This window comes from Oncorhynchus kisutch, linkage group LG22 (assembly GCF_002021735.2).
Source record: "Oncorhynchus kisutch isolate 150728-3 linkage group LG22, Okis_V2, whole genome shotgun sequence".
NCBI lineage: Eukaryota > Metazoa > Chordata > Actinopteri > Salmoniformes > Salmonidae > Oncorhynchus > Oncorhynchus kisutch.
Genome location: NC_034195.2, coordinates 49,182,222 through 49,202,459, shown reverse-complemented (window position 1 = coordinate 49,202,459; position 20,238 = coordinate 49,182,222). Strand labels below are relative to the sequence as shown.

At 42.6% G+C, this 20,238-nt stretch overlaps 3 protein-coding genes across 6 annotated transcripts in view; 1 reads left to right on the top strand and 2 right to left on the bottom strand.

Moving 5' to 3' along the window:
- The window catches only part of LOC109866914 (calphotin), a 10,944-nt gene extending 7,875 nt beyond the window's left edge, over window positions 1-3,069 (bottom strand). For 2 of the 3 annotated variants that reach the window (XM_020455823.2, XM_031802073.1), the window contains exon 1: window positions 2,832-3,060. In XM_020455823.2, the coding sequence (XP_020311412.1) occupies window positions 2,832-2,900 (69 nt within the window). In that variant the 5' untranslated portion in view covers window positions 2,901-3,060. Of the gene's footprint in view, window positions 1-2,831 lie in introns of all 3 variants that reach the window. The other variant, XM_020455824.2, reaches the window with a different exon arrangement.
- LOC109866915 (UDP-xylose and UDP-N-acetylglucosamine transporter) lies at window positions 3,060-17,094 on the bottom strand. Its single transcript, XM_020455825.2, has 10 exons — window positions 16,541-17,094; window positions 16,205-16,318; window positions 15,947-16,049; window positions 15,753-15,802; window positions 15,352-15,433; window positions 15,067-15,127; window positions 14,244-14,353; window positions 13,477-13,552; window positions 8,480-8,555; window positions 3,060-4,573 (listed from the first exon to the last, which is right to left on the bottom strand). Exons 1-10 carry the CDS (start codon window positions 16,615-16,617, stop codon window positions 4,321-4,323), a joined length of 1,002 nt encoding a protein of 333 aa, XP_020311414.1. The 5' UTR covers window positions 16,618-17,094; the 3' UTR covers window positions 3,060-4,320.
- Window positions 16,821-20,238, top strand: LOC109867248 (vesicle transport protein GOT1B). 2 transcript variants are annotated; one of them, XM_031802074.1, is made up of 6 exons: window positions 16,880-17,014; window positions 17,331-17,422; window positions 18,308-18,486; window positions 18,789-18,870; window positions 19,139-19,201; window positions 19,343-20,238. In XM_031802074.1, the coding sequence occupies exons 1-5, from the start codon at window positions 16,990-16,992 to the stop codon at window positions 19,175-19,177; spliced, it is 417 nt and encodes a 138-aa protein (XP_031657934.1). In that variant the 5' UTR covers window positions 16,880-16,989; the 3' UTR covers window positions 19,178-19,201; window positions 19,343-20,238. The 2 variants fall into 2 exon arrangements, with proteins under 2 accessions (XP_020311893.1, XP_031657934.1); XM_020456304.2 differs by having other exon boundaries at window positions 16,821-17,014; window positions 19,139-20,238.

Here is a 20,238-nt window from a genome sequence, read left to right as displayed (position 1 = left end):
GTTCTTCCACATCGATCTCAACAAACCATTTATGTATGGGCCTCACTTTGTGCATGGGGGCATTGTTATCCTGAAACAGGGAAGGGCCTTCCTCAAACTGTTGCCACAAAGTTGGAAGCACAGAATCATCTAGAATGTCATTGTATGCTGTAGCGTTGAGATTTTCCTTCAATGGAACTAAGGGGCCTAGCCCGAACCATGATAAAAAGCCCCAGACCATTATCCATCCTCCACCAAACTTTACAGTTGACACTATGCATTGGGACAGGTTCTCCTGGCATCCACCAAACCCAGATTTGTCCGCCAGACTTCCAGATGGTGAAGCATGATTCATCACTCCAGAGAACGCATTTTCACTGCTCCAGAGTCTAATGGTGGCGCACCTTACAACACTACAACCGATGCTTAGCATTGGTGATCTTAGGCTTGCGTACGGCTGCTCGGCCATTTCATGACGCTCCCGACAGATTGATGTTGCTTCCAGAGGCAGTTTGGAACTCAGTAGTGACTATTGAAACGGAGGACAGGCGATTTTTACACACGCTTCAGCACTCGGCGGTCCCGTTCTGTGGCTTGTGTGGCCTAGAAATTTGACAAACTGACTTGTTGGAAAGGTGCATCCTATGACAGTGCCACGTTGAAAGTCACTGAGCTCTTCATTAAGGCTATTCTCTGTTACTGATGGTAGGCTTTGTTACTTTGGTCCCTGCTCTCTGCAGGTCATTCACTAGGTCCCCCCGTGTGGTTCTGGGATTTTTGCTCACCATTCTTGTGATCATTTTGACCCCACGGGGTGAGATCTTGCGTGGAGCCCCAGATCGAGGGAGATTATCAGTGGTCTTGTATGTCTTCCATTTCCTAATAATTGCTCCCACAGTTGATTTCTTCAAACCAAGCTGCTTACCTATTGCAGATTCAGTCTTCCTAGCCTGGTGCAGGCCTACAATTTTGTTTCTGGTGTCCTTTGACAGCTCTTTGGTCTTGGCCATAGTGGAGTTTGGAGTGTGACTGTTTGAGATTGTGGACAGGTGTCTTTTATACTGATTACAAGTTCAAACAGGTGCCATTAATACAGGTAACGAGTGGAGGACAGAGGAGCCTCTTAAAGAAGAAGTTACAGGTCTGTGAGAGCCAGAAATCTTGCTTGTTTGTAGGTGACCAAAAACTTATTTTCCACCATAATTTGCAAATAAAATTCATAAAAAATCCTACAATGTGATTTTCTGGATTTTTTTCCCACATTTTGTCTGTCATAGTTGAAGTGTACCTATGATGAAAATTACAGGCCTCTCATCTTTTTAAGTGGGAGAACATGCACAATTGGTGGCTGCCCAATTATTTTTTTGCCCCACTGTATATATAGTGTATGTGAGAATGCTGTTCATTGACTACAGCTCATTGTTCAACACCATAGAGACCTCCAAGCTCATCACTAAGCTGACCTTGGGACGAGCCACCCCCAGGTGGTGAGGGTAGGCAACAACACATCTCCCACGCTGATCCTCAATACGGGGGCCCCTCAGGGGTACGTGCTGTTGTGGAAAATAAAACAACTCTTCCACCACAGTGCTTAATCCCCTTCTGTACTCCCTGTTCACCCACGACCACGTGGCTACGACGTGGTAGGACTGATCACAGACGACGATGAGACAGCCTATAGGAAAACAAGCTCTCCCTCAACGTGAATAAAACTGGTTGCATGGCAACTGCTTGGCATCTGACCACAAGGCGATACAGATGGTAGTGCGTACGGCCCAGTACATCACCGGGGGCGAGCTTCCAGGGGGTGTCAGAGGAAGGCCCTAAAAATGTTCAAAAACTCCAGCCACCCAAGGCATAGAGTGTTTTCTCTGCTATCGCACGGCAAGCAATACCGGAACACCAAGTCAAGGACCAAAAGGTTCCTTAACAGCTTCTACCCCCAAGCCAGAAGACTGCTGAATAGTTCATCAAATAGCAACCCGGACTATTTGCATTGCCCCCCTTATTTTATTATAATATTTTGCACCGACTCTCTTGCACAGACTTGATGTCAACTCACTGGATTCCAACCAACCACACACACACACACTACACTACACTGACACACATTCCTTCACATATGCTGCTGCTATTCTCTATGCTTAGTCACTTTACCCCTACCAACATATTACCTCAATTACCTTGACTAACCAGAACCACTGCACATTGACTCGGTATATAACCTCGTTATTTTAGTGTTACTATTTTCTCTAGTTTATTTAGCACATTTTTCTTACTTAAAAAACACTCTGCATTGTTGGGCTCCTAAGTAAGCATTTCACGGCCATGTCTTCGCCTGTTGTATTCTGTGCAGGTGACAAATACAGTCCATAAAATCAAATTGTAACTGCTGTTACATTGCGAAATTACTGCAGTATTTGCCGCATACACTGCACTCCCGACTGCAAACGATTTAAAAAGGGACAGACGGAGGAGAGAGGATGGAGGGCGGGGACGGACTTTTCCCCAAATTAGAAAAGGCCTGGGCAATTTGGGGGAGCGTAGCAGCACATTGTTTTCAAATCAAATGGTTGTGCAATGTGTAAAAACTGTTTGCCCGCTTATGAAAATACATAGATTTTTGATTTACTTGGAAAGTGAACGTGCTTGATGAGGCTGTTGGAAGAAGCTTATGCATCGATGTTTTTCACGAATGTGGTGCGTTTCAGTATTTTCGCATAATATCGACATTAGACAAAACAAATGCAACTTAACCGTATAATTTCAGTTTTCTGTAACTAATGAGTAAGTACGCGTAACATTATTGCATGTTTTTGGGTTACATAAACTTTGTATCGTTGCTCACTCACCCGAATGCCCTTCACAAAAGTAACGTGGTCGTCTTCATACGAGACGTGGCTGCTGCTGTTGCCTCCCATCCTTTTCGTACGGACAGAGTGCCTAAAATTGTATTGAGAAATGTGCAGGTAGGTTTGGTGTAAATCTTGTACCACAACGTGGGTCTTTGGACCGAGAACACGCCGCCCAGTTTAATCTCACAGCTCCGATACAAACACAACCGCAAGTACCTGCCCTTCCCACTTCTGAGTAATGTTTATTGGTAATTTCTATTGGTTGAGAAAAGGCGTCTTGAACAAGACCCCTTTCTATTGGTCTATGACGTTAGAAGTACAGCATGTCCCATTATCAGGGACTCATGTTATGGAAATATACGTACAGAGATGTAATATATGGAAACTATATAATACAATGCAATTTCAGTAGAGAATGGATGGTGTAATGATTCTAGAATGTAGGAAAATGTTTGTTTTTTTAAATGCATTTGCATGGTTTTTCACATTGATGTTTTTCATGACAAAGTTACTGGTCCTGCCAAGTACTACTTTGATAGGACAAACAGTTTCCTAATGAGATATTCCTAAAATAAAACATGAACAAGTATCACAATACATTAACATAACACTTTTCACTTGTGTCCCATCAATATCTGTTGATGAAGTGGTTTGTCAACTCACTATTAACACACAGATCAGAATATATCCCAACTTCATATTTAGTTAATTAAATAACAGTTTTCACCAAACAAAATTAACAGAACAGTACGGTTTCAGTTTCACAATAGCTTGCCTTATTTTATTTTTTATGAATCCCTTTGTCTTCAGAGGACAAATATGTATTTTTTTATTATTATTATTATTATTATTATTATATACGTGTTTTTATAAATTTTTGGGCTTATTCGGTCAATAGGTACTGTAGTGTTTGTCTAGCACAGAGGGTTGGTGTCACCTTAATTGAGGAGAACGGGCTCGTGGTAATGGCTGGAACAGAATAGTGGAATGGCCTGGTTTCCATGCGTTTGATGCCTGTTCATGCACGCCATTCCAGCTATTCTTATGAGCCGTCCTCCCCTCAGCAGCCTCCACTGTTAGGTGATGTCCTTAACAATGGGTTAGGCAGGAAGTCTATTGGGAAGCCATCTTTTCTAAGGAAATAGGAAAATCCTTACTAAAAAATACATAATTATGATCCTATTAAAAACAGACGTGGTCCCACTGCGACTGCAGCAGAGAGAGAAGGGGGGAGCACACCTACAACACATACAGTACACACACACACACAACAGTGCTGCCAGAGGCCCTCTCGTGACATTGGCTCTATTTCCTCGCATCCTCTCTCCTCTACTACTTTACAATCATATTGGAAGAGAATGTCTCAGGTCCCTCCCTATACCTTGTTCTCCAATGTGTTTTGAGAATGAGGAAAGGAGAGAGGATGCAAGGAAGTGAGGAAAGATCAAGTGAAATCAGTCATTGAGTGATACGTCAGTGCTGTGTATCACTCCGCCTTCTTCTCTTTCAGCTCTTCTTTTCTTCTCAGTGCCATGCGGACGCTAGTCCAGACCTCCGTGTAAATCAGGGTGCCCAGGAAGACGACGGCAGTGCCCACCCAGTGCCAGGCGGTGAAGGGGTTCTTGAAGTAGAGGATGGAGAAGATGAGGCTGATGAACTTCCTCAGTGTGACCACCAGGGTCACAGTGAGAGAGGCACACTCTGTGGTCAGGATGAACACGCCGCGGATACACACGTATCTGAGGAGAAGGTGAAGGACTGCAAGAGCGTGATGATGATATGTGTTTAATAAAAATGTTATCCTTTTTTTTTGGGGGGGGGGGCTCTTCTATATCCTTGCATGAGTACTATGTACAGTCATACATGTTTAAGGTGAATGTTCATAGTCTTCTAGTATACAGAGAGCAATAGTGTGCTGTTCTTACAGCTGTATAAAATCAATCTCTACACTAATCTAACTAGTGTACAATGGGATGAATTCCCCACCAATTATTCCCATGTGTGTTCAGTGACTACACACAAAGTGTTTCAAGTAAGAGTTTTGTGATGTGAGTGAAGCCCTGTGAGGACACTTTTCTGAGTTTTTTTTGTCCTTAATGTTTTGTTACTGTCCATTATGTTTCGTCTTTAGGTGTACTTTAAAAACAAATAAAACAATTTCAATAATACTGTAAAAGAATGACACCGGAGGAGATGGCTGCAGTTTTACAGGCTCCAAACCAACTGTGCCATTTTGTGTGTTTTTTCACATGGTTTGTAACTTATTTTGTACATAATGTTGCTGCTAACGTCTCTTATGACCAAAAAGAGCTTCTGGATATCTGAACAGCGATTAATCACCTTGAACTGGATGAAGATATTTTCTTTAATTATTCTGACGCAAAGGATATACTGCTTCTCCGAGACCAGGCACAAATCCTAGATATTCGCGTGAAGAAAAGATATGGAAATAGAGGGGGCGGAGATCGCGGTGCCTTGTTAGAATATGTCGGCGAGTGGGTTATCCGCCTCTACCACCCGTTCTATTGGCTGACGTGCAATCACTGGAGAATAAACTGGATGATCTCTGTTCAAGACTATACTACCAACGGGACATTAAAAACTGTAATTTCTTATGTTTCACTGAGTCGTGGCTGAACGACGACACGGATAATATACATTTGGCTGGGTTTTCCTAGCAATGGCAGCACAGAACAGCTACATCTGGTAAGACGAGGGGTGGGGGTGTGTGTCTATTTTTCATCAACAGCTGTTGCACGATGTCTAATATTAACTTCTTATGGCTGGGGGCAGTATTGAGTAGCTTGGATGAATAAGGTGCCCAGAGTAAACTGCCTGCTACTCAGGCCCAGTAGCTAAAATATGCATATTAGTAGTATATTTGGATAGAAAACACTCTGACGTTTCTAAAACTGTTTGAAGGATGTCTGTGAGTATAACATAACTCATATGGCAGGCAAAAACCTGAGAAAAAATCCAACCAGGAAGTGGGAAATCTGAGGTTTGTAGTTTTTTAACTCATTGCCTCTCCAATATACAGTGTCTATGGGGTCAAATTGCACTTCCTAAGGCTTCTACAAGATGTCAACAGTCTTTAGAACTTTGTTTGATGCTTCTACTGTGAAGGAGGGGGGAATGGGAGCTGAATGAGTCAGAGGTCTGCCAGAGTGGCATGAGCTGGTCACGCGTGCCCACGTGAGAGTTAGCTTGCATTCCATTGCATTTCTACAGACAAAGGAATTCTCCGGTTGGAACATTATTGAAGATTTATGCTAAAAACATCCTAAAGATTGATTCTATAATTCGTTTGACATGTTTCTACGAACTGTAATATTACTTTTCTTCTGAACTTTCGCCTGGACTTGCCCGCGCGTCGTGAGTTTGGATTGTGTACTAAAACGCTCAAACAAAAAGGAGGTATTTGGACATAAACGCGCCAATGTAAACAGAGTTTTGGATATAAATATGAACTTTAACGAACAAAACATACATGTATTGTGTAACATGAAGTCCTATGAGTGTCATCTGATGTTTGAGGAATGTTAATTATTAGATTTCTGTTGTTTTGAATTTGGCGCCCTGCACTTTCACTGGCTGTTGTCATATAGATCCCGTTAGCGGGATCTAAGCCATAAGAAGTTTTAAGGCAGTCTCAAGGTATTGCCCGTCTGAGGTAGAGTACCTAATGATAAACTGTAGACCACACTATCTACCAAGAGAGTCCATCTATATTTTTCGTAGCCATCTATTTACCACCACAAATCGATGCTGGCACAGAGACCGCACTCAACGAGCTGTATAAGGCCATAAGCAAACAAGAAAATGCTCATCCTGAAGTGGCGCTCCTAGTAGCCGGGGACTTTAATGAAGGCAAACTTAAATCCGTTTTACATCATTTCTACCAGCATGTCACATGTGCAACCAGAGGGGGGGAAAAAAATTCTAGACCACCTTTACTCCACACACAGAGACACATACAAAGCTCTCCCTCAATTAGGAAAATCTGACCATAATTATATCCTCTTGATTCCTGCTTACAAGCAAAAAATAAGGCAGGAAGTACCAGTGACTCGCTCAATACGGAAGTTGTCAGATGATGCGGATGCTACAGGACTGTTTCACTGGAATATGTTCCGGGATTCATCCAATGGCATTGAGCAGTATACCACCTCCGTCACCAGCTTCATCAATAAGTGCATCAACAACGTCATCCCCACAGTGACCGTACGTACATATCCCAACCAGAAGCCATTGATTACAGGCAACATCCGCACCGAGCTAAAGAGCTGCCACTTTCAAGGAGCGGGAGACTAATCTGGACGCTTATAAGAAATCCTGCTATGCCCTCAGATGAACCATCAAAAGGGCAAAGCGTCAATACAGGACTAACACTGAATCCTACTACACCGGCTCTGATGCTCGTCGAAAGTGGGAGGGCTTGCAAGCTATTACGGACTACAAAGGGAAACCCATCCACGAGCTGCACAGTGACGCGAGCCTACCAGACGAGCTAAATAACTTTTATGCTCGCTTCGAGGCAAGCAACACTGAAGCATGCATGAGAGCACCAGCTGTTCCGGACGAGTGTGTGATCACGTTCTCCGTAGCCGATGTGAGCAAGACCTGTCAACATTCACAAGGCAGCAAGGCCAGACGGATTACCATGACGTGTACGCAGAGCATGCGTGGACCAACTGGCAAGTGTCTTCACTGTAATGTTCAACCTCTCCCTGACCGACTCTGTAATACCTACATATTTGAAGAAGACCACCATAGTCCCTATGCCCAAGAAAGCAAAAGGGAACCTGCCTAAATGACTACCGCCTGTACTCCCTGTTCACCCACAACTGAGTCGCCAAGCACGACTCCAACACCCTTATTAAGTTTGCTGACGACACAACAGTGGCAAGCCTGATCACCGACAACGATGAGACAGAATATAGGGAGGTCAGAGACCTGGCAGTGTGGTGCCAGATCAACAACCTCTCCCTCAACGTGAGCAAGACAAAGGAGCTGATCAGGAAAAGGAGGGCCGAACACGGGGCTGGGGCTGTAGTGGAGCGGGTCGAGAGTTTCAAGTTCCTTGGTGTCCACATCACCAACAAACTATCATGGTCCAAACACACCAAGAAAGTCGTGAAGAAGGCATGACAACACATTTTCCCCCTCAGGAGACTGAAAAGATTTAGCATGGGTCCCCAGATCCTCAAAAAGTTCTACCGCTGCACCATCGAGAGCATCCTGACAGGTTGCATCACCGCCTGGTATGGCAACTGCTTGGAATCCGACCATAAGGCGCCACAGTTGGCAGTGCGTATGGCCCAGTTCATCACTGGGGCCAAGCTTCCTGCAAACGAGGACCTACTGTGTCAGAGGAAGGCCCAAAATATTGTCAAGTCATAGACTGTTCTCACTGCTACTGCACGGCAAGTGGTACTGGAGCAGCAAGTCTAGGTCCAAAAGGCTCCTTAACAGCTTCTACCCCAAAGCAATAAGACTGCTGAACAACTAATCAAATGGCCACCTGGACTATTTACCTTGACTAACCTGTACCCCTTGTACATAGCCTCGTTATTGTTACTTTGTGTTACTTTTCACGGTATTCTGCGCATGTGAGAAATACAATTTGATTTGAACAAGGATACTGTGTGATTACGTTAATCAGCAGGTATAGCCACATCACTGGAACAGCCTGGCCAATCACAGGAACCTCTACAGGAGCTGGAAGACAAATTACATTTAGGCTACAGCATAACAAGAGGACAACAGGACAAGAACTCAACATAATATTACAAGAAAGACTCCAACAGACATGCAAAGTCACTTCTTTACTATCATATATATATATACACACACAGTCGTGGCCAAAAGTTGAGAATAACACAAATATAAATTTTCACAAAGTCTGCTGCCTCAGTTTGTATGATGGCAATTTGCATATACTCCAGAATGTTATGAAGAGTGATCAGATGAATTGCAATTAATTGCAAAGTCCCTCTTTGCCATGCAAATGAACTGAATCCCCAAAAAACATTTCCACTGCATTTCAGCCCTGCCACAAAAGGACCAGCTGACATCATGTCAAGGATTCTCTCGTTAACACAGGTGTGAGTGTTGACGAGGACAAGGCTGGAGATCACTCTGTCATGCTGATTGAGTTCAAATAACAGACTGGAAGCTTCAAAAGGAGGGTGGTGCTTGGAATCATTGTTCTTCCTCTGTCAACCATGGTTACCTTCAAGGAAACACGTGCCGTCATCATTGCTTTGCACAAAAAGGGCTTCACAGGCAAGGATATTGCTGCCAGCAAGATTGCACATAAATCATCAAGAACTTCAAGGAGAGCGGTTCAAATGTTGTGAAGAAGGCTTCAGGGCGTCCAAGAAAGTCCAGCAAGCTCCAGGAACGTCTCCTAAAGTTGATTCAGCTGCGGGATCGGGGCACCACCAGTACAGAGCTTGCTCAGGAATGGCAGCAGGCAGGTGTGAGTACATCTGCACGCACAGTGAGGCGAAGACTATTGGAGGATGGCCTGGTGTCAAGAAGGGCAGCAAAGAAGCCACTTCTCTCCAGGAAAAACATCAGGGACAGAATGATATTCTTCAAAAGGTACAGGGATTGGACTGCTGAGGACCGGGGTAAAGTCATTTTCTCTGATAAATCCCCTTTCCGATTGTTTGGGGCATCCGAAAAAAAGCTTGTCCGGAGAAGACAAGGTGAGCGCTACCCTCAGTCCATTGTCATGACAACAGTAAAGCATCCTGAGAGCATTCATGTGTGGGGTTGCTACTCAGCCAAGAGAGTGGACTCACTCACAATTTTGCCTAAGAACAAAGCCATGAATAAAGAATGGTACCAACACATCCTCTGAGAGCAACTTCTCCCAACCATCCAGGAACAGTTTGGTGATGAACAATGCCTATTCCAGCATGATGGAGCACCTTGCCATAAGGCAAAAGTGATAACTAAGTGGCTCGGGGAACAAAACATCAATGTTTTGGGTCCATTGCCAGGAAACTCCCTAGACCTTAATCCCATTGAGAACTTGTGGTCAATCCTCAAGAGGCGGGTGGACAAACAAAACCCCACAAATTCTGACAAACTCCAAGCATGAATGGGCTGCCATTAGTCAGGATGTGGCCCAGAAGTTCATTGACAGCATGCCAGGGCAGATTGCAGAGGTCTTGAAAAATAAGGGTCAAATATTGACTCTTTGCATCAACTTCATGTAATTGTTAATAAAAGCCTTTGACACTTATGAAACGCTTGTAATTATACTTCAGTATTCCATAGTAACATCTGACAAAAATATCGAAAGACACTGAAGCAGCAAACTTTGTGGAAATGAATATTTGTGTCATTCTCAAAACATTTGGCCAAGGCTGTATATAAAAAACATACACACAGAACCAGTCAAAAGTTTGGACACACCTACTCATTCAAGGGTTTTTCTTTATTTGTACTATTCTCTACGTTGTAGAATGGTAGTGGAGACATATGAAATGACACATATGGAATCATGTAGTAACCAAAAAAGTGTTAAACAAATCAAAATATATTTTATATGAGATTCTTCAAAGTAGCCACCCTTTGCCTTGATGACAGCTTTGCACACTCTTCGCATTCTCTCAACCAGCTCATGAGGTCATCACCTGGAATGCATTTCAATTAACAGGTGTGCAAAGTTAAAAGATCATTTGAGGAATTTCTTTCCTTCTTAATGCGTTTGAGCCAATCAGTTGTGTTTTGACAAGGTAGGGGTGGTATACAGAATATTGCCCTATTTGGTAAAATACCAAGTCCATATTATGGCAAGAACAGCTCAAATAAGCATTACTTTAAGACATGAAGTCCAACACATTTCAAGAACTTTGAAAGTTCCTTCAAGTGCAGTCGCAAAAATAATCAAGTGGCTCTTATGAGGACCGCCACAGGAAAGGAAGACCCAGAGTTACCTCTGCTGCAGAGGATAAGTTCATTAGAGAGTTACCTGCCTCAGAATTTGCAGCCCAAATAAATGCTTCACAGAGTTCAAGTAACAGACACATCTCAACATCAACTGTTCAGAGGTGACTGCGTGAATCAGGCCTTCATGGTCGAATTACTGCACAGAAACCACTACTAAAAGGACACCAATAAGAAGAAGTGACTTTCTTGGGGCAAGAAACACGAGCAATGGACATTAGACCAGTGGATATCTGTCCTTTGGTCTGATGAGTCCAAATGTAAGATTTTTGATTCCAACCGCCGTGTTTTTGTGAGACGCAGAGAAGGTGAATGGATGATCTCTGCATGTGTGGTTCTCACCGTGAAGCATGGAGGAGGAGGTGTGATGGTGCTTTTCTGGTGACACTGGCTGTGTTTTATTTAGATTTCAAGGCACACTTAACCAGCATGGCTACCACAGCATTCTGCAGCGATACACCATCCCATCTGGTTTGCGCTATCATTTGTTTTTCAACAGGACAATGACTCAACACACCTCCAGGCTGTGTAAGGGCTATTTGACCAAGAAGGAGAGTGATGGAGTGCTGCATCAGATGACCTGGCCTCCACAATCACCTGACCTCAACCCAATTGAGATGGTTTGTGATAAGTTGGACCGCAGTCAAGGAAAAGCAGCCAACAAGTGCTCAGCATATGTGGGAACTCCTTCAAGACTGTTGGAAAAGCATTCCAGGTGAAGCTGGTTGAGAGAATGCCAAGAGTGTGCAAAGCTGTCAAGGCAAAGGGTGGCTACTTTGAAGAATCTAAAATATATTTTGATTTGTTTAACAGTTTTTTGGTTACTACATGATTCCATATGTGTTATTCCAAAGTTGTGATGTCTTCACTATTATTCTACAATGTAGAAAATAGTACAAATAAAGAAAAACCCTTGAAAATAATAGGTGTGCGTGTCCAAACTTTTGACTGGTACACACACACACACACACACCACACACACACACACACACACACACACACACACACACACACTGAACAAAAATATAAATGCAACATGCAACAATTTCAACGATTTTACCGAGTTACAGTTCATATAAGGAAATCAGTCAATTTAAATAAATTCATTAGGCCCTAATCTATGGATTTCACATGACTGGGAATACAGATATGCATCTGTTGGTCACAGTTACCTTAAAAAATAGGTAGGGGCGTGGATCAGAAAACCAGTCAGCATCTGGTGTGACCACCATTCATTTGCCTCATGCAGCGTGATACATCTCCTTCACATAGAGTTGATCAGGCTGTTGATTGTGGCCTGTGGAATGTTGTCTCACTCCTCTTCAATGGCTGTGCGAAGTTGCTGGATATTAGCGGGAACTGGAATACGCTGTCGTACACGTCGATCCAGAGCATCCCAAACATGCTAAATGGGTGACATGTTTGGTGAGTATGCAGGCCATGGAAGAACTGGGACATTTTCTACTTCCAGGAATTGTTTACAGATCCTTGCGACATGGGGCCGTGGATTATCATGCTGAGACATGAGGTGATGGCCGCGGATGAATGGCACGACAATGTGCCTCAGGATCTCATCACGATATCTCTGTACATTAAATTTGTCCATAGATAAAATGCAATCGTGTTCATTGTCCGTAGCTTATGCCTGCCCATACCATAACCCCACCATGGAGCAAACCACTCGCACCACACGACGCCATACATGCTGTCTATCATCTGCCCGGTACGGTTGAAACTGGGATTCATCCGTGAAGAGCACACTTCTCCAGCGTGCCAGTGGCCATCGAAGGTGAGCATTTGCCCACTGAAGTCTAACTGCAGTCTTGTCAAGACCCTGGTGAGGACGACGAGCACGCAGATGAGTTTCCCTGAGATGGTTTCTGACAGTTTGTGCAGAAATTCTTCAGTTGTACAAACCCACAGTTACATTAGCTGTCCAGGTGATCCCGCAGGTGAAGAAGCCGGATGTGGATAGTCCTGGGCTGGTAGTGGTTAAACGTGGTCTGCGGTTGTGAGGCCGGTTGGACATACTGCCAACTTCTCTTAAAAGACATTGGAGGCGGCTTATGATAGAGAAAGGAACATTAAATGATCTGGCACCAGCTCTGTTGGACATTCCTTTTATTGTCCCCAGCACAAGGTGCACCTGTGTAATGATCATGCTGTTTAATCAGCTTCTTCATATGCCACACCTGTCAGGTGGATGGATTATCTTGGCAGAGGAGACATGCTCACTACGAGGGATGTAAACAACTTCATGCACAGAATTTGAGAGAAATACGTTTTTGTGCGTATGGAAAAATTCTGGAATCTTTTATTTCAGCTCATAAAACGTCAGAACAATATTTTACACGTTGCATTCATATTTCTGTTCAGTGTAGATTCTACAAAGCATAAATGACTTCAGTCAGCAGAGACAACAACAACAAACTTAACCATAGATTATTGAGGTTTGAAGTCCTTTCACTACACTGAATGAGGATTCGAGTTGTAAAATTCGGTTAATTTTCTCATTTTCCAGGTTGTTCAGAAATCCCTGAGGTTTTTTTTGGAATCACGAAGGAATAGAATCCTCCAACTGGAACTCATTTAAAAAAAATGTTTTTACTTGGGAACTCTACTCAATGAGGTTACTTTGACATGTTTCATTCAAATATTTGAAGGTCTTTTAACTCACTGCTTTGACTGAAGAGGACACCATGGTTGTAGATATCCGAGGACAGAAGCAGGAACCCAGGAAGAGGCAAGCAGTGCTGAGAGGGCAACAAACAAAACATATTACAATGATTATAGGTAGATTTCCCAGACATAGATGAAGCCTCGTCCTCAACTAGAAAACATCCGCAATTGAGAATCTCCATTGAAATTGTTTTTTGGTCCAGGTCTAAACGTAATCTGCGTCGAGGAAACTAAACGTGCAGAGAAGAGACATGCATACATAAAAGGTACAGTACAAATCAAGCAATGCACACAAAACATTGACAATTAAGCAACTCTGTTTGCAGCAAATGTTAAGGATTAGGCTTTGTGCTATTGTATGGTGGAGCATTATGTTTGGTGAGAGAAGCAAAGCTTTTTAATCTCCCTTGCCAGGGGATACATGACAGTCACTTTTGTTAGTTACTTTGCCTGAAGAAGTGTACGGCATCTGTCAGGTATGAAATGCATTGTAGACAGGAGTTTGGGGTTGACGCTAAGGGCTGTGATGATACCACTACGGCGATATTTTTTCCAAGGCAAAAAAAATTAAAACACAAAGCAGACAAAACTGGTCCTTTAAAAACCTGCTGTATGTAACAAATATTGTGTGCTATAGCTTGATAAAATAAATAAATGTGACTCTGGATGACAACATTAGGGATATTTTCCACTTTGTGTTCTGCTTGCCGCGTTACTAAAGAGTATCGCGTTGATGGTATCGTCTAAGCCCTGATTGACACTCACGTTGTAGAAGAGAGCCTCCTTGGAGTGTTTGCCATACTGCTTGTACAGGGTCTCCTGGAAAATGCCCATTCTCGCAGACATGAGCAGAGCAAAGGTCAACATGGCGATCCCTAGAATAACAACAAAGCTAGGTCAGAAAATCAAGTGGATCATGGTTGAGATACGGATACCCCCCACACACACACACACACACACACACACACACACACACAGTTTCACGAACCAATGCTATCAAGCATTAGCACAATGCCTGGAAGTCTTCGGGATCAGCTAGTATGTAAACATTAAATAGGGAATTCGGTGCCGAATTCTGACTTGAGATCTGTAGGCGCAAATAGAATTTATGCAAATCAAGTAATTTCCCATTGACATGGATTTGTGGTTAATTTATGTGATTGTTAGAGTTGTTCATGCGTATCTCAAGCATTTTTCCGCCCAAGTGTCGCAGCGGGCTAAGGCACTGCATTGCAGTGCAAGAGGCTTCACTACAGTCCCTGGTTCGAATCCAGGCTGATTGGGAGTCCCATAGGGCGACGCACAATTGGCCCAGCATTGTCCGGGTTTGGCTGGGGTCGGCCGTCATTGTAAATAAGAATTTGTTCTTAACTGACTTGCCTGGTTAAATAAAAAATAAAAACTGTCAACAACTGAAACAATAAGTGGCCAGTTCTCGGTTAAAAGATAGTCCCAACTTGTCTGGGCTCAGGTAACGATCTCAATATCAAAAATGCAAGTCAACAAAGACTTCTGGCTGAGTGAGAGTGATGACTCAGTCAAATCAATCCTGTACACACCCAACAGTACACACCCATGGCAAACTTACCTAGCAGCCAGTGCAGGAAGGCATAAACATCTTGGTCCTCTGAGCCCTCGGCCCCTGTGTTCTGCACAAGGAAAAACAGAGGTCACTAAATAGCACAGTGTAATGTATTATGTTGTTCTGTGTTGAGCTAAAGATCTCACTGTACACTATGAACATGTAGAGTAGATGTGTAACAATCTGATTAACAACTCTGCTACAACACAACTGTGAAGCTGCAACCCACAATGTCCTTTATATGGAAGCAAAGTGTGTGGTTAAACAGAAACATGTTAATGAGGACCTCACCACTTGTCTGGCGGACATAATGGTGCATATGAAGATACCCAGAGACACCATCGCTATGGAGAGATATTTACTCATTGAATACCTGCAGGGGAAAAGATGCAGTACCTGGTTTTAGAACCTTCCTATCAGAGTTTGGATAACAAGATTAGCTATAAGATCTATAAAAAATATAGTTAAGCTCATAATATGAACAGAAGTCTGAGCATGCAACATAGTGACAAAAGCAGCAACACATTCCCATGATGCAACACTTAATACAACTGTAATGCAAAGCATTCATCTATCAAAATAATGGTTCTAGGGTGTCATTTTTTTAGCAACATCTACATTCTTGTGATGGGAAGGGGGGGGGGGGTATATAAAGACTGCCAGGGCAAGAGATATTAGGCAGGGATGTATACCTTTTCTTCAGAATTATTATACCCAGGATCATATTAGCTATTAATGATCCCTGTGGAGATATAACACACAAAGCACACACTTAGTCAACCAATAAGAGATTTTAGATGGTAATAGGTGGTATGAGGCATCAGACATTGAGTTAAAGTTAGGCTATAAGTAAATAGATTTGGACTAAGGAAATTGATATACTTACAGATCTGAAGATCATGTGCAGAGGCATAGCGATATTGAAGTTGAGGGCATAGTTGTTGATCACACTGACTGTGAAGAACATGGTCACCATGATCACATAGTTGCTATAAAGAAGAAATAAACACAACGTTTGAATGAAAACTGTGCTTCTCATCTCATTCTTAATAGACATAGAGACATAGAGACATACAGACCGGCAGACGGACAGACACGCAGACAGACAACAAAATGATAACTATACATTAGGACGTTAGGCTACCTCATTGGAATAGCTGGTTTCTTTCTTCCAAAGTTCGTCTCGAAGATGAACCCTTCCAATGCAATGAAGGCAAATTGAGCAAAGGTCACAATGTTGCCACATCCTGGGAACTTTCTGGGAGAAGGCAGAATGCATTAACAGTGTGTATGAATCGTATAAATGTGTAGGAAATATGCTAGCCTACATAATATATTAGTGTAATGTAAGCGAAACATCATCTTAGCTATACAACCAAAGAATGCAGAAATACTGAAAAGATTGAACCTAATTTAACCATGGAAGCTAGTAGCCTATTCTAGCGCAGTCAATAGTTCATTCGTTCAGTTCATAACTGACCTTACAAGTAGTTCCAGAAACACAACATTGCTGCAGCACCCAACAAAAACAAGAAGTACTGCAAAAATGGTGTTCATGTTTGCAGTTATCGATAAAAAACTTTGTCGAAAATGATATACGTTACTTGTTCAAGAGTATTTCTAACGAGGACATTGTGTAAACACAGGTTCCTGTCCGAGATAAAGCTAGATAAATAAATTGGTACGCATGGGTATTGTAGTTTTCACAAGGATAACAACATTTCCCATAAAGATAGTCTTTACGCAGCACTGCGCATAACTGATTCCTGCGAACGTATCATTTGAGCGTACATGCGTCGATCCAGAAGACGTGGCTCCAGCTTTTCTCCTCTGCTGTCAACAAGCTACACACAACAGAGACTGCTAGAAGCTATCTAACGATTATTGCATGAGCAGTAGTTATTGGCCAATTGCTACACTGCAGCCAAAATGATCTCTCTAACGGATTCACAAAGTAAGACCATTTTAATTTATAAATGAAATGTTTTAAGCTTGTTTCTTCGCTTTGTGAACTACTTCTTCTAGATAGCTATAATTTAATGAATGGGACCAGTTGGGCCCATCGCCCTATTTTATGAGCTTCAATGCTAGTCATATCATTGCAGCTAGGCATCGCTAGTTAGAAGAATCTGTACTGTAGTTCGTAGCTAGCTCACGAGTTCCCTGATCTCCAGACTGAGTGCCATATGGATGGATGGATGGAGGTGTCAATCCAATGTCAATGGAAAGCGTAAATGAACTATGTATTAACATCTATGTTGGCTCCACAGAGATTGGGATGGGGTTGACAGGCTTCGGCGTGTTCTTCCTCTTCTTCGGTATGGTCCTGTTTTTTGACAAAGCTCTTCTTGCCATTGGAAATGTGAGTTACAGCCCAAGCCTACATAATCATAATGTTATGACGTATGCCATAGATTCCCCTCTGTGTGTATGTGCACCAGCTTTCTTTATGGTAAAGTAACAAGACTGCCTCATTTCTACTGCTATACTCCTTCCTCTCTGGAAGAAACACTTTCAGCTATTGTTGTGGATGCCTTTGATGATTCTCTGTTGTAATGAATGGCGACACTTCCTTAGCTGCAGTATTGTCAGGGTTTCTGATCAAACCACCGTGTCAGGACCTGTCTAGCTTGTATTATTGGTATGTGACCTCCAGCAGTTTGCATAGCTAAATTAAGTGATAATTTAGCTACCTTTTTCACTACCTTTTACCTCACCGTTGTTGAAGTGAAACAACTGTAGCAACACAAAACATTAACTCAAAATGTAAATTGTTGGTCCCATGTCTCTTGAGCTGAAATAAAAGATCCCGGAAATGTTCCATCTGCACAAAAAGCTTATTACATTTTGTTTATATCCCTGTTAGTGAACATTTTATATTTTGTCAAGATAATCCGTCCACCTGACAGTTGTGACATATCAAGAAGCTGATTAAACAGCAATATCATTACACAGGTGCACTCTAAAATGTGCAGTTTTGTCACACACCACAATGCCACAGATGTCTCGAGGGTGCAATTTGCATGCTGACTGCAGGAATATCCCCCAGAGCTGTTGCCAATGTTAATTTCTCTATTATAACACACCTCCAACGTTGTTTTAGAGAATTTGGCCGTATGTCCAACTGGCCTCACACCCACGTGCATGGTGTCGTGTGGGCGATTGTATTTTATAAATGAGTTTGGATGCAGCCAGACTAGTACTGCCAATCCTCTGTTAATTTATTGTCCCTGTGTTTGTGTGTCAGATATTGTTTGTAGCAGGCCTAGCCTTTGTCATCGGCTTGGAGCGTACCTTCAAATTCTTCTTCCAGAGACACAAATTTAAAGCCACCAGTTTCTTCCTGGGGGGCGTGGTCGTGGTTCTGATTGGCTGGCCCATCATTGGAGTGGTGCTGGAGATCTATGGATTTTTCCTGTTATTCAGGTGAGTTGGTCTGAAATAAAAGTTGGTTAAAAAAAATGGGCTAATCTCAAGTTTTTTACTTGCTTCCTCTCTCCTTGTCTAATCAAAATATCAGAGGGAAGCGATTAGAGCTTTGGAGGAGAAACAACCTTACATATTCTCCTCCAGTGCTCTCCCGTTTGCTTCCCTCTGATATTTTGGGAAGGTGGGGGTGTGATGTACCAAGGATGTGATGAATCAAGAAATATACTTTTGAATTTCACCCTAAATGATAGTCCTCCTCAGTCTCTCACCTCTCTATGCCACTCTCTTCTCTTTTCCAGGGGCTTTTTCCCAGTGGCAGTAGGCTTCATCAGGAGGGTGCCTGTCCTCGGGTCCATACTCAACCTCCCAGGGATTAGTGGAGTAAGTATCACGTTTATTTGCTGTGTGTAATGTGGCAAAGTTCATAGAATTGTCAGTCAGCTGTTTTTGTCTTTTTCATCACTGTGCCTGTCCTCAGGGGGGTTCCAGATGCACATTCAGCCTAGTCCTTGACTAAAAAGTGCTTAAATGGAGATTCTCCGTTGAGCTTGATTTTTAGTCTACGACTAGGCTTAATCTGTGACCGGGAAACCAGCCCCTGAATTGGTAAGATTGTGGTTTACTGATAATCAAATTCTCTCTTCTTCAGTTGGTGGACAAAGTCAGCGACAGCAACAATATGGTATAACAGTGACAACCTTTGGATTGGAGGGTATTACATCGCTTAACTCTATTTATAATGGGGACTTTGTTCCCTACTGATCAACTACTATTGGTCAACACAAGTTAAAGGTCAAAGCTGTGAATCAAAAACCTCTTTCTGTTCAAAGAAATATAATCTTATTTTGGGCAGGTGTATGAATACGACTGGCATCGTAAAGTTTATTTTGACAATAAGGAAACGGCTTCGTAACCTGGTTGCCATTGATGGACATTGTTACTAAAGGACTACTTTATTTTGAAGCCCAATGGGTGAATTGGGCCCTTTTTGTGTTACTGTCCGTTCCTGATCGACTGATGATGATGATTGACATGTGACTGGACCAATCACTGGAATGGACATCTCTTTGGAGGAGTCTGGAATCTGTTACAGATGCCTTTCTTCTACATTGATAGATATGTTCTAGATTGGAATGTTGTGCCTGTAGCGTCACAAAGAAAATAGTTTTTGGGTTACCTTTTGGGTTACCTCTGAAGATTTTGTACGGCTGTTGAGAACACAGCTTGTTTTACACCTGGGGCCTATTCTGGAGGCTGTAGCGTTACAGAATGCTCAGATAGAAATGTATAGTGTAGAACGGATATGATTGTCAGAGAATTACATCAGCTCTGCTTATTCTATTTCTATCTGCAATGTTCAGAATGTTCAGCGTCACTGAATACACACCTGCTACACCTGTCCATGAATGGTATCCGGAGCTGTTGTAGATAAATAGCCCTGAGCGCACAACGGGTACATTTGTTTTAGCGCGTCCAGGGCACCGTGTGAGCTGAATTTTCCAATTTTAGACTATTCCATTGGTCCTACAGGAAATCTCCGCCCACCCGGGACACTGCACGAGCTAAAACAAATGCCTCCAATACTACAAATGTGTCTCTACAGCCCAGATACTGCTGGTCTCACAGCTTGGCTTTACAAGTCACTTTCTATTTAATGTATTAAGAGCCTTGTTGTCGGAGAGATGTTTTACTCAATGTACAGTATCTTTTGTAAATACATGCTTGAAATAAAGTATGTTTTTAAAATTC

Coding starts and splice junctions, on each gene's coding strand:
- LOC109867248 (XM_020456304.2), top strand. CDS start 16,990: ATGATCTCTCTAACGGATTCACAAA. Junction 17,015..17,330: donor CTCTCTAACGGATTCACAAA/GTAAGACCATTT, acceptor TTGGCTCCACAG/AGATTGGGATGGGGTTGACA. Junction 17,423..18,307: donor CTCTTCTTGCCATTGGAAAT/GTGAGTTACAGC, acceptor TTTGTGTGTCAG/ATATTGTTTGTAGCAGGCCT.
- LOC109866915 (XM_020455825.2), bottom strand. CDS start 16,617: ATGAACACCATTTTTGCAGTACTTCTTGTTTTTGTTGGGTGCTGCAGC. Junction 15,803..15,946: donor TGCACATGATCTTCAGATCT/GTAAGTATATCA, acceptor ATATCTCCACAG/GGATCATTAATAGCTAATAT. Junction 13,553..14,243: donor AGGAGGCTCTCTTCTACAAC/GTGAGTGTCAAT, acceptor TTGCCCTCTCAG/CACTGCTTGCCTCTTCCTGG.